Source organism: Sinocyclocheilus anshuiensis, unplaced genomic scaffold (assembly GCF_001515605.1).
Source record: "Sinocyclocheilus anshuiensis isolate Anshui unplaced genomic scaffold, SAMN03320099.WGS_v1.1 scaffold1073, whole genome shotgun sequence".
Taxonomy (NCBI): Eukaryota; Metazoa; Chordata; class Actinopteri; order Cypriniformes; family Cyprinidae; genus Sinocyclocheilus; species Sinocyclocheilus anshuiensis.
Window position 1 is genome coordinate 70,100 of NW_015555774.1, and position 12,595 is coordinate 82,694.

The 12,595-nt window shown below is 36.1% G+C and overlaps 2 protein-coding genes across 2 annotated transcripts in view; both read right to left on the reverse strand.

Moving 5' to 3' along the window:
- Positions 1-889: 889 nt before the first annotated feature.
- LOC107674483 (GTPase IMAP family member 8-like) lies at positions 890-2,794 on the reverse strand. The gene is made up of 2 exons (XM_016468462.1): positions 2,146-2,794; positions 890-1,958 (listed from the first exon to the last, which is right to left on the reverse strand). Exons 1-2 carry the CDS (start codon positions 2,789-2,791, stop codon positions 970-972), a joined length of 1,635 nt encoding a protein of 544 aa, XP_016323948.1. The 5' UTR covers positions 2,792-2,794; the 3' UTR covers positions 890-969.
- A 1,875-nt stretch (positions 2,795-4,669) lies between these two features.
- The window catches only part of LOC107674487 (coiled-coil domain-containing protein 134-like), a 10,311-nt gene continuing 2,385 nt past the window's right edge, over positions 4,670-12,595 (reverse strand). The window contains exons 2-7 of the mRNA XM_016468466.1: positions 10,884-10,979; positions 10,687-10,808; positions 10,534-10,618; positions 8,827-9,008; positions 8,674-8,745; positions 4,670-5,636 (exon numbers count right to left, since the gene is read on the reverse strand). Of these exons, the coding sequence (XP_016323952.1) occupies positions 5,508-5,636; positions 8,674-8,745; positions 8,827-9,008; positions 10,534-10,618; positions 10,687-10,808; positions 10,884-10,979 (686 nt within the window). The 3' untranslated portion in view covers positions 4,670-5,507. The remainder of the gene's footprint in view (positions 5,637-8,673; positions 8,746-8,826; positions 9,009-10,533; positions 10,619-10,686; positions 10,809-10,883; positions 10,980-12,595) is intronic.

The following is a 12,595-nucleotide window of genomic DNA, read 5'->3' on the forward strand; positions in this document are numbered from 1 at the left end:
GCGAATAGGGCTTTAGAGATACTTTTTATATGCACTAAATCCTGCTTCCATTAATGTGTAACATATTATACCGAATTTACACACATGCACATTAAGATGTTGAATGTAAACTCACAGAGAGAAGAACTGCTGTAAATTTTGCTATATAAATGCATTATTCATTCATTCATGTTTGACTCCATATGGAGAAAGACACTCCTCTCAGTTGAAATTACCTGTTCATTCATATCTGAAAACTAGCAGTTTACTGTTACACACAGACAGAAAGAACGAGACTGCAGCAAACATGTTCAGACTTTATCATAAGCTGCAGCTAAACACATGAAACACTCACATAGGAGAGTTGGATCATTTGTACTTCATTCAACTTTATTCAGTCTGATACTTCTGTCACAAAGGTAACAACAAATCATGAATTAAGAGTCATGTAGAATAAAGTGTGTGTCTGTACTAGTGTTTTCCACTAGAGGACAGTAAAACCCCTTCAAATACTGATGATGGATGAAAACACATAATACACTCGACAAAACATTCTGCACATGACGAAACACATTAACTCAAACACACATACAAAAGAGATACAGAATCACATATACATTTATAGCGAGCACTAAAAAATATTGATAAGTAGATGTGCAATGAGCAATACTTATTCATTACAGTTTGTCAGCATGAGACCTTATTGTAAAGTGTTACTGTGCTGCGTCTGCTTTTCTTCACTAGTGTTTCCAGATATGATATTCATGTCAGATTCACACTCACTCTTGATACAGATTTAATCAAACACAGACATAACAGAGTAAAAAAAGGCATTTGTGAAAGCATCATGTGAATAAACAGCAATGACAGTGAGTGGTATCTTGGTTTCAAGATATCAACAAGTAAAATGATCATTAATCAGAAAAAATAAAAAGTTTAGTTGAAGGAGCTTGTCGGTAATCTTGTGTATGTGATCATTATTGAAGTTTCTCACTGAATCCCACACAACCTCTGTTTTGCTAGCTTCCGTGTGGCTCTGATTGCAAGTCGAACTGCCTCTCTACGACTGATTCCTATGCTCTCAGCCTCCTTTATGGCACTCTCTTTCTCCTCAGAAGTCACCACCACCTTCCCCATGAGTTTGGCTACAGCTGCTATGTACACATCACCTAACATAACATGCAGCGCTTCCTGTCGAGACTCCTCTGCTAAACTCCAATATATTGTCTGCCACTCTGTTAGAATGCCCTGTTTCTGTTTCTGTTTTAACTGCTCCACTTTCTCACGCATTTTCTGTTTCTGAATCTCCCGAATGCATTTCTCTGTTCCTTCAAACAGGTCATTAGTAAAGTGGCCTCCATTTTCACTCACCATCTTCTCTATTTTACTCAGCAGATCTCTGAACTGTGGGAAACTGGCAGATTCATTGTCTAAACACCATAATCGGTTTCCGCAGCTCTGTACCAGCTTTTTAAGATCTGGGTCACTTTCCTGTAGAAAGTCTTCAATAGATTTATTTTTCTTATCTAATTGATCTTTGTGAGTAAAGAGGACCATGGCATATTTTTCTATCTGTTCTCCAAACACTTCTTTAAGCTCCTTTATTGTGTTTTTCTCCTCCTCAGTGAATCGACCCACTTTAATCACAATAATAAATACGTGAGGTCCTGGAGAGGCGTACGTTATGCATTTCACTAATTCGGTAATAACCTCCTCTTTACTGAGTACATTATCATAAAGTCCAGGTGTGTCGATCACTGAGATCGTTTTGCCCATCCTCTCATTGGTTTCTGACTGACACTGTTTTGTTTGAGAGTTTGAGCTGATGGTGGATTCAAACACTCTTTTACCGATGATGGTGTTTCCTGCAGCACTTTTTCCAGCTCCAGTTTTTCCCAGCAGAACCAGCCTGATTTGGTTTTTCCTCCCTGGAAGCTGAATCTCATCTGGATCTTCATCCATTAAACTTTCTCCTGAAACTACATCACAACAGTGTGATATTAAAATTACTTTTCTTCTTTGAGATCAGTTTTATATTTACATGTAGGCACTTGCAGATGCTCTTAACTAATTACAGCACAACGAAAATATCAGTGCTTTACATTTAATGAACAGGTGAGCACATTATGTATTAATGCAGTAATTTACAACAACAAAACAACTTACAAGTTATTACAGTGTCCTTGCTGCCACTCCTCTTCATTCGTTCCATGATAAATTTCCCACCATTTTCCTCCATCATTCCTTCAATCTTCTGCAGTAGTTCTTGTACCTGATCATCTGATTTACTCCTGTTATTGAAACATTCACATTCACAAACTCCACATTCAGTCACCAGTCTCTGGAGATCCGCATGGTTTTGTAGATGTTCATCAATGGTCTGTGGTTCATCCAGTGCATCCAGTTCATCTCCACGTGTGAACAGAATCATGATGTATTTCTGAACTTCAGGACCACATAAACACTTAATAAAATCCAGGATCTCTTCCTCATTTTCCAGTGGTTTCTCTAGAGGAACGGTGAGCAGAACTGCACTGAGACCGGTTGAACATTGAGAGACCAGCTGCTCTTTCAACATCTCCAGCTGCTCTTTACTCAGATCTGGATCCAGTAGATCTGGACAATCAATCACAGCAACCTGCTTCTCTCCAATCTTTGCTACTGCATCACAAACTTCAGCTTCCTGCTTTTTAAGTTTAAACTTTCTTTCTCCCAGTATAGTGTTTCCAGACGAGCTTTTCCCAGAACCCTTTCTGCCCATCAGAAGAATCCGGATCACTGGATCATCTGGACTGGAGCTGATCGCTGACATCTCTGAAAGAATCAGAAAATATGGAGTAAGACTGTGTAGAACAGAAAAATACTACTTCTACACAGTGGTCTCCAAAAGTCTGAAAAATTGTTTCTAAAAAAAACTAAACAAAAAAAGTTGCGTTTAATTGAACAGGAGCAGTTTTGTTACTATTGATGACTATTTTTACTGTTTGAAATAACAATTTAAACTCGTTTCTAGGTGCAACATTGCAGAAATAGAATCCAAAACTCGTCATTATCGACCACAGTAGTTTATTTTGGCTAAATCTGCAGTGCACTATCCAAATAATATCGCATGCCATTCTTCGTGATTTGTTAAGTCTTTCACAGTACAGTTTTGGTCAGCTAACCCTTCTCTATATCTGTAGATTCACTGTTGGCGGGTAGCAAAGTTAAGCATCAACTGACCAAAACTGCACTGTGAAGGACTTCACAAATCACTATAATTAAGTTAGGCACTCGTGAAATGGTTAGCAGACCAAAACTGCACTTTGAAAGATAATCAGTCAATAATCAGAATAGTGATGGTACAACTGAATAATAGAAAACCACTTTTTTTTTCTAGAATTACACCACTGCTTGCTATCTATAAAGACTGAAGGCGAAAACAAGCATGGTTTGCAAAGCTATAATCACAATAATAATAATGTAATACATTAAATGTAATATTAAAATAATGTGTGCTCTTATCATTTTGTGGACAAAATCTCCCCGAACTTCGCCCCGATCGGGAGCTGTATGTAAGATATGTGCGCATGTGTTTTCACTTGCAACTCCAGCCGCTTTCAGGTCATCGACCCCCTCATTAAACTATGACAGGTGAGTTACTGCAGAAAGACGGTCATGGCGACGCTGTAAAGCGACGAAACTATAGCGCCATGTCATTCTAAGACCATGTCATATGTTTAACATTATAATATCGACTCGGAAATGTTAATTTGACTAGAAACAGAGACCATAACGATCAGCATCGTTACAGTACGAGTCTTCCGCGTTTAGGAAAAAGGTGCAAAGGTGAATTTCTCCACATAATAAATGACTTTGCAGAACCAAACGGATTCGGATTCGCGTATTAGTCTCTATTGATTTAAACGGTCTAACGGGTTTGCAAAAATACCTGGAATTGTGGTTACGTCTTCAGGTAAAGCAGCATTAAAAAGGAACGATTTTTACATTTTACATTAAAATAGATTTGCGATTCAGTTTGATTTCATTCACTGAAACGGGAAAGTCTGCTTTATAATTGCGTGGGGTTAATATGCCTTCAATCCACCTTAAGGCTGTAACAAAATTGTTATCGTGTCAGCTCTTCACTGCATGTGCAAGCTTTATCCAGACGTTAACTGCAATTCAAATAACTGCCAAATCAAAACTGTAAGTCTTGACTTTGACTGTAAGTCAAATATTCACAGCCATCTACAGTTTAGGCTCTAAACTCTCCCCGATGCAGACCCTCTTACCAGGCCCCGTCGCCATCTTCACAGTATTTGACTGATCACAAGTCCATGAAAATGTTTCCTAGAAAACAAATGCAATTCACATCAGGAAAGCAATCGTAATATATGTATTTGCAGTGGTTTAAAAATTCGCAGGAATATAAACTCACCAGGAGTCCAGCTGCTGCTCAGATGTTGTTCACCTTTAGTTTCACTTTTGTTTTGCCCCGCCCTGTTGCAGGTGCATCATTTTCATGCTTTCCCCCCCCTGTGGCTGATTCTTGTATGCTTTGAAACGTCCTTGATTTGTAGTTTATAGAGCAATAATGATGATACATTCAGTATAATACTGAAACCGAAATGAACACATTAGCTAAAAACACTGAATACAAACCACGTGAAAACACGATAAAATAATACACCAGGTATGCAGAAAAACACAGAGTTTGTTGAATAAACTTTATTCATTCTGTCGATAATAATCTCCCACATATGCTGTACAGATTTCAATAACAGTCACATGAACAGATTGATAAAGCCTCTATGAAAGTGTCTCAGACTGAAGCTGTTTCAGATGATCGTCTTACTTCAGCAGCTGGAGAAAACGAAGCGAATCAGAAACGCATTCACACTGATATCAGCTTGATTCAGATTCATCATTAAAGACTTTCTCTCACGGCTGTACAGCTCTGATCTCAGTTCATCTGTCTCTCCTTCACGCACACACACAATATACAATTTTTTATGAATAATATTTTCTAAAGAAAGCAGAAAGACATTGATTACCCACAATTCTCTTATTAGACTATAAAGTACCCCCAAATAAAACATTTATATTGAATTTAAACAACTGAATTTCATATGTGAGAACTTCGATTTTTTATTTTATATTATCAAAACTTAACAAGTGTGTTAAATATCGAAATATCAGTGTTCAAAATACCTTCATCTAAGACACAGACCCACTTTGACCACACCCACTACTTTGAACTCTCCCATTAATCTGACTCCACCCACTCTACAGTAAACGCTATAGTGACCTCGCCCCATAGACTCCTCCCACCACCCTGACTCCTCCCCTTAACCCAATAGCACTAAACACACACTCACATCACCAGCAGTGAATCTAATGAAGATCCTCCTAAATCAGACAGAGTTAAAAACAGATTCAAGTGTTGCGAATCAGTCTCGTTCTGAAACCTGTAAACGTTGTCGAGGCCCGTGGCAGATTCAGCAGGGCTCCCTGATTGAGTGTAAACGGTTGATCTTCAGTAAGATCTATAACTCGGTGCGAGAGCGAGAGATCCGCGGCCCTTTCCGGATCTCTTTCCTCTTCTCCTCCTTCCTCCTCCTCCTCTTCTCTTCCTCGCGGAGAATCTTCTGGAAGGCCTCGGCCGTGTGCAGCACCTGAAACACCGACAAGTCTACATCAACAAACTATGCAAATCAAAGCAAAAGAAGTGTCAAAATAAACCTGTGGTTAATTGAGCAATATAATGACAAAATAAGTAGAAGTCTTTGCAAACTGAAATCACACACAAACGGAGTTTAACTTTCTGTGATTTCTGATCAACATCTGAAGCTCTACTGCCTCCTACTGGCTTTACCTACCAGTGTTTCCTCTAGGTTTACGGCTTTTTTCAGTTTGAATTTTTCTGGACTCCTTTTTAATGGTTAAATAAAATTGTATTAATCAAAAAACATGTCTAATTAATTAAAATCATGAATCTTAAACAATTTAACATAAATTTATTAAAAGTTTAACAAAAATTACATGTTTAGGGCCCTATGACACGTATCATTTTTTCCAACCTTATGTTTTATTGTTACCAAATTCTGTGTTTTAATATGTCTAATTATTTGAAAGCATAAAAACAAGTTTAATTTATTCTTACAATAGCCTAATGATTTTTTTTCCCTCAGAAATTCTGTGTATTTACATTTTTTTAAGGCATAAAACAGTCATTTAATTGATCTTTTAAGTAATGAAAATTAAACAAATTTTGTTTTTGGAAAATAAAGGGGATTTAATATTACAATTAAAACACTGAAGAAATATTGTATGATTATGCCTTAAAAATAAGGTTTTAATAATTTTAGCAGTAGTAGCAGCCTATTACGTACATTCTACTGAACAATAATAATATATTTCTGCCACAATGTCTTCAAGTTAAACCAAACTTTTATTTTGATGGGTTGCCGTGAATACAGTTACATTTCTGTGTATATGATATGGTGATAGTTTTACTCAAATGAAACGGTCAAATGCTCATGAAGTGACTCTCAGAGCAGTTCTGGAGATGTTGTTGATGTATTTATGTCCTCATTAGTGAGACGGCAGACGTTAATATAACCGAGCGTCACGCGTGCTTCAGTACGAGTGGTAAACAAAACCGCGCGTCTGCGCCATTCATTAACACAGAGACACGCAGAATTCATATTTAAATATGAATCGTTTTGCGGCTTAATATTTACAAATACTAGTGGGAGTGGGAGCGTGCTCACTTGTGTGTACGCATCGGGGCGGAACTCCGCTGTGCGCGATAACAGAGAGCGTGACCATGTAACGTAGAGACAGAAATGACATGCCGTTGTGTAAATAAGATAAATAACATAAGGCTATTTAGTTTGTTTAATGGGTGGTATACCGGTTCATACCGAATACCGGTGTTTATTTTTGTTATGATATGAATTTTTAAAATACCGCAGTACCGGTATGTCGTTAAAAAACATTCGGAACGCGACACTGTTTTTGGATAAACCTTAGCTATGGTTCAGTTGGAAGATTTCGCCAGTGCTGTCCCGCGAGCGCAAGGTCTGACTTTCCCGGAGAAGTGTCGCCTCTCTCGGCGTCTGTTCTGTGCAGTGAGCGTATTAGTTAGCACGTCTAATTCTTTGAAAGCATAAAAACAAGTTTCATTTATTCTTACAATAGCCTTATGATTTTTTGCTCAGAAATTCTGTGTTGTGTATTTACATTTTTTTAAGGCATAAAACAGTCATTTAATTGATCTTTTAAGTAATGAAAATTAAACAAATTTTGTTTTTGGAAAATAAAGGGGATTTAATATTACAATTAAAACACTGAAGAAATATTGTATGATTATGCCTTAAAAATAAGGTTTTAATAATTTTAGCAGTAGTAGCAGCCTATTACGTACATTCTACTGAACAATAATAATATATTTCTGCCACAATGTCTTCAAGTTAAACCAAACTTTTATTTTGATGGGTTGCCGTGAATACAGTTACATTTCTGTGTATATGATATGGTGATAGTTTTACTCAAATGAAACGGTCAAATGCTCATGAAGTGACTCTCAGAGCAGTTCTGGAGATGTTGTTGATGTATTTATGTCCTCATTAGTGAGACGGCAGACGTTAATATAACCGAGCGTCACGCGCGCTTCAGTACGAGTGGTAAACAAAACCGCGCGTCTGCGCCATTCATTGACACGTGCTCACTTGTGTGTACGCATCGGGGCGGAACTCCGCTGTGCGCGATAACAGAGAGCGTGACCATGTAACGTAGAGACAGAAATGACATGCCGTTGTGTAAATAAGATAAATAACATAAGGCTATTTAGTTTGTTTAATAAAAGAACAAGGTATAGACCTGTTCTATAGGAAAGGTAACTTTAAATGACTTCTGTTGTGATCTGGCGCTATAGAGAAAATACAATTAAATAAAATTAACTTGACCTTCAAGGGGGGCAGGGGGGCCTTTGGGGGGGCGAAAAAATTTAAATAAATTTTATATTGATTTAAAATGTTTTAAATGTTTGTTCAGATTGTACATTTTCGAATTTTTTTTTTAATTTTTAGAATATTTTTTAAAAAGAAAATTGCTGAAATTAAATTGAGTATGACTGACTTATTTGCCATTAATGAACTCTTGTACACAGTGTAATTTTACTATAATTTATATATTACTATAGTTTTTATTAATAGCTTGAATGAGTTTTTATTCAATTAGTATTTTAGTTTTTAATTCATTTGAATATTTTGTTCATTTTAATTTTAAATTTGTTTTTGCCATTTCTATAATTTTTTTAATAAGTCTATACAGGTTTTATTTTTTTATTTTTTTTTAGTTATTTTAATACATTAAACTAAATAAAAATGAGAAATGATGCCTGAAATTAAATAAATTCAAGTTCTTTATACATTTTCTTTTCAGTTAATGTTAATTTCAAGTAACATAATTAGTTTTGGTTTTAGTCTCAGTTAATTATAATAATAACCCTGGTTATATTATGTAAAATTATACAGAACCAAAACAGGATAACATTTTATTTACATTTACTTTTTTAAGGCAACTGTAAAACATATTAGTCTATCTCTAATTTTATTAATAACAATGCAGTGGACATGAGAAACACTGATTCTATAGTAATAGACATCTCTCTCTGTATATACTGTATGTAATGTGTGTGTGACTCACGTCGTCTCGTTCGGTGCGATACGGATTGACGAAGTCTAAAGATTTCCCTGTGATTCCCAGCTCCTGTGACATCTGAAGAAAAGGCACACAGCGTTAAAGCTCATGTTTCAGTGTACTTCCTGTCATGTTAATCCCATGATGCCTCAGTCTGACCAGCATGAGCACGTGTTGATGGGCTCCTCCACTGAAGACGCCCGTCTGGTTGCAGAAGCGTAGACCCCAGCGCAGCAGACGACTCCAGTCCGCGTTACGATCGTAGTAGTGATGGACGATGCGCGGGAAACGCAGAGCCACATCTCCGAAGAACGCCGTGTTCTCCACCACGTGAGAGTACGCTAGAGACAGACAGATTCAACTGATTAAACCCTCTGACTATCGCTGTGACTGAGACTACCGCATGAGCTCACTGAAAAAATACACCAGATTATCTCCTGTAGACACAAATGATTGCTGAAATTCAAGACGTTTGTGAGTGAGATGTGGTTTTGTTTCTCTAAAGCTGCTGTGAAGTGTCTGTACTGTATAAAGTGCTATAGAAATGAACGTGAATTGACTAAAAATTGTCTGAGAGTGTTTTATATGGAAGCCTATTTATGCCAATTAAAACTCAATCAAGCTTTGGTAAACCATAATTATGATATTTAAAAGTCACAATTATGAGATAAAATGTCTAAATTATGACACAAGAAGTTGAAATTGTGAGATTAAAAATTCTAATTATGACAAATCAAAATTATGAAACAAAAGAAATTAAATTACAAGTCAAAATTATAAGAAAAAAATTGAAATTATGACAAAGTCATACTCATGAGAAAGTCAAAATTATAACAAAGTTACAGTTATGTGATAAAACTTCATAATTATGTGGAACATTTTGAGAAAGTTAATAGTCAAAAAATGTATTTGCAACTCACGATTTTGATTTGTTATAATTATGACTTATACTACATTTTATATAATTATAATTTATCATGATTTAGTTAAAATTATATGAAAAAAATTAATTGTGACATGACAAATTGAAAAATTGAAATAAAAAGAATGAAAAAAAGTTACAGTTATTAGAAAAAACATCAATTACGTGGAAAAGTTTTGAAATTTTCATATATAAAGTCAAAATTATGTCAAAGTAAAAATTATTGTATTGATCTCATGATATTGACTTGAGTGAAAAGTTAGGACCTTTTATCTTAATTTAATCATTATGATTTATCATTTATGAATTCAAAATATGACATTTTAAAGTTGAAATTATAAAGAAAGTTGAAACATGATATAAAAAGATGAATTTATGAGATTTAAAATGATGGCATACTAAGTTATACTTATGAGATAAAACATAATTATGTGGTAAAAATTGAAATTAGGACATGTGAAAAAAAAGTGAGATTATGAGAAAAGTCAATTGTGACTGTTCATCTCATGAATTCAACTTCTAAAGTGAGATTTAAGACTTTACCTTAAAATTTGGCAATTTAAATGTTTAAATGTTAAAAGTTTAAAATTAAAAAAAGTACAAATTATGACAAAAAGACAATTCTGAGATTAAAGTCAGAATTGATATCATACTTATGAAGAAAAGTGGAAAATTATGACATAGTAAGTAAAAATATGGCATACTCAATTTATTAAAAAATATATTTAAAAAAAACTGACAAAACATCTTGTGTGATAATTAAGATGTTTTAACTCGAGATTTCAACTTTTTATGTCATTATGATTTTTTATCTTAAAATGTTAGAATTATGATTCAGCATGTGGCAGTATGGTGCTTCCATAGTTTTGAGCATACACACATCAGACACAAACACACTCTCTCAGATGTCTGAAATGAATGGTGATAAAGCCAGAGTCTCTCACCTTCTTTAATTTTGTCGTCGAGTGGGAACGGATCATCCGGCTGCATGTTAGCGGCTATAAGAACGGCTCTGGAGTCCTCCAGCACCTGAACACACACACAGATCAGACTCAGTCAGATCAGCTGCATCACACTCATCTCTCATACACACACACCTTAAAGAGGCCCTTCAGCATGATGTCGATGATCTTGTACTGCTGGTTGATGTCGTTGAGCTCCACCAGGTTCTTCAGTGCGTTCAGCTGATCCTTCCTCTTGCTCTGGAACAGATGCTTATCTGAGGAGACGTTCAGGAGAACGACACACACACGCTCTCACACACACGCACACACCACGTTTCTGAGGAGGATACAGATCTCCAGGTTGGAGTCGTGTTGGGGTCTCTGTGCGTCCGAGTCTGAGCCGAGAGCCGCCAGCAGCAGCAGAGCGCAAACACTCAACATGACCACTAGAGGGAGACAAACACCAGACAACACTCAAACACAAACCACAGAGTGAACCAAACCAGACAAAATATCACAAACAGATGAAAGAAAATTAAATCAAACATGCATCAATAAAATAAACACCACAAATGTGACTGTTCAAAACATAATCACTTGTTGCTTTGTTTGAAAATGTAATGGTCATGGGGGAAAAAAATGGTAAAAATAGCGAAAACTCAATAATTCAAACCCTAAGACTACACAGTAAGGTTCAAACTGTCAAATACATATAATGGATAAATAATAAACAAACAGATCAGGCATCAAATTTAACATCAGACTGAGGTAAAAATGTGGAAAACGCTACTTTCTGGCCAATTAAAGGAAATTTCTGGATTTAATGCTTGATTATTGTTTATTAGGGCACAAAAACATTGAAACAAACATTTCTGTGAAGCTGTTTTCAAGCAACATACTTTGTGAAAAGCACTATACAAATAAACAGGAATTGAATTAATAATTCAGTGAAAGATGATGGTGATAATGAACGCTGAATTCAGCTGTTAATCATCACTTCTGACAAAATACAAGAGGCTGATCCGTTCAGTAGTGATGTGACGTTCGACACCGAGGCTTCGAAGCTTGTATCAAAAAAACGAAACATCTCACAGTGAAGCACTGCACCGGAGCTTGATTCAGTTTGCCAAAACCACGTGATCTGTGACGTCCGAAGCTTCGTTTTCGCACACAACCACGTGACTGCTTCGTATTCTGATTCAAATAACGCGAACCACTTGCGCAGTTTCAAATGTCACTCACGTCTTTGAAAAAAATAAATCACAATGCGAATAAATATTTGCATGTGTAGTTTTGTGCATGCTCATTTTGTATTAAAGGGGTCATATGATGCTGCTAAAAATAACATTATTTTGTGTATTTGGTGTAATGAAATGTGTTTATGCGGTTTAAAGTAAAAAAAACACATTATTTTCCACATACTGTACATTATTGTTTATCCTTTATGCCCTGCCTTCTGAAGCGCGTCGATTTTTACAAAGATCATCGGTCTGAAAAGCGAGGTGTGCTCTGATTGGCCAGCTATCTAGTGCGTTGTGATTGGCCGAATACCTCAAGCAATTCCTGGTTCACAGACACTTTAACTGACCATTCTATGATAATCTTCGGTTATTTTGATCATAGCCTATATATGCCTACTACAGCCTTGCCTATTTTTCCACAAATGTATTCACACTCATTTATTCATATTGTGTAATACAATGACTGATATACATGAAGACTTATGTATATAGACTTCATATTTTTATTTTCTTTGCTTTATACAGGTTTTCAGAGCACAAACTAATTTATTATCTGAAACAGTCCAAAAATGGCTGGGTCGTCTGGGACGCAAAAACAGCTTTTTCCACCTTTTGACCACAAGATGTCATTAGTGTGCACCGTCTTGAAAAGCTTCGAGTAACGAACCTTTTACAATACAGTTGAGGGGAAAGCCTCGGTGCTTTGCAAAGCTTAATTTTTCCATCACTACCGTTCAGATTTGCATCAAAAAAACACACACACACACACACACACACACACACACACACACACACACACACACACACACACACCACACACC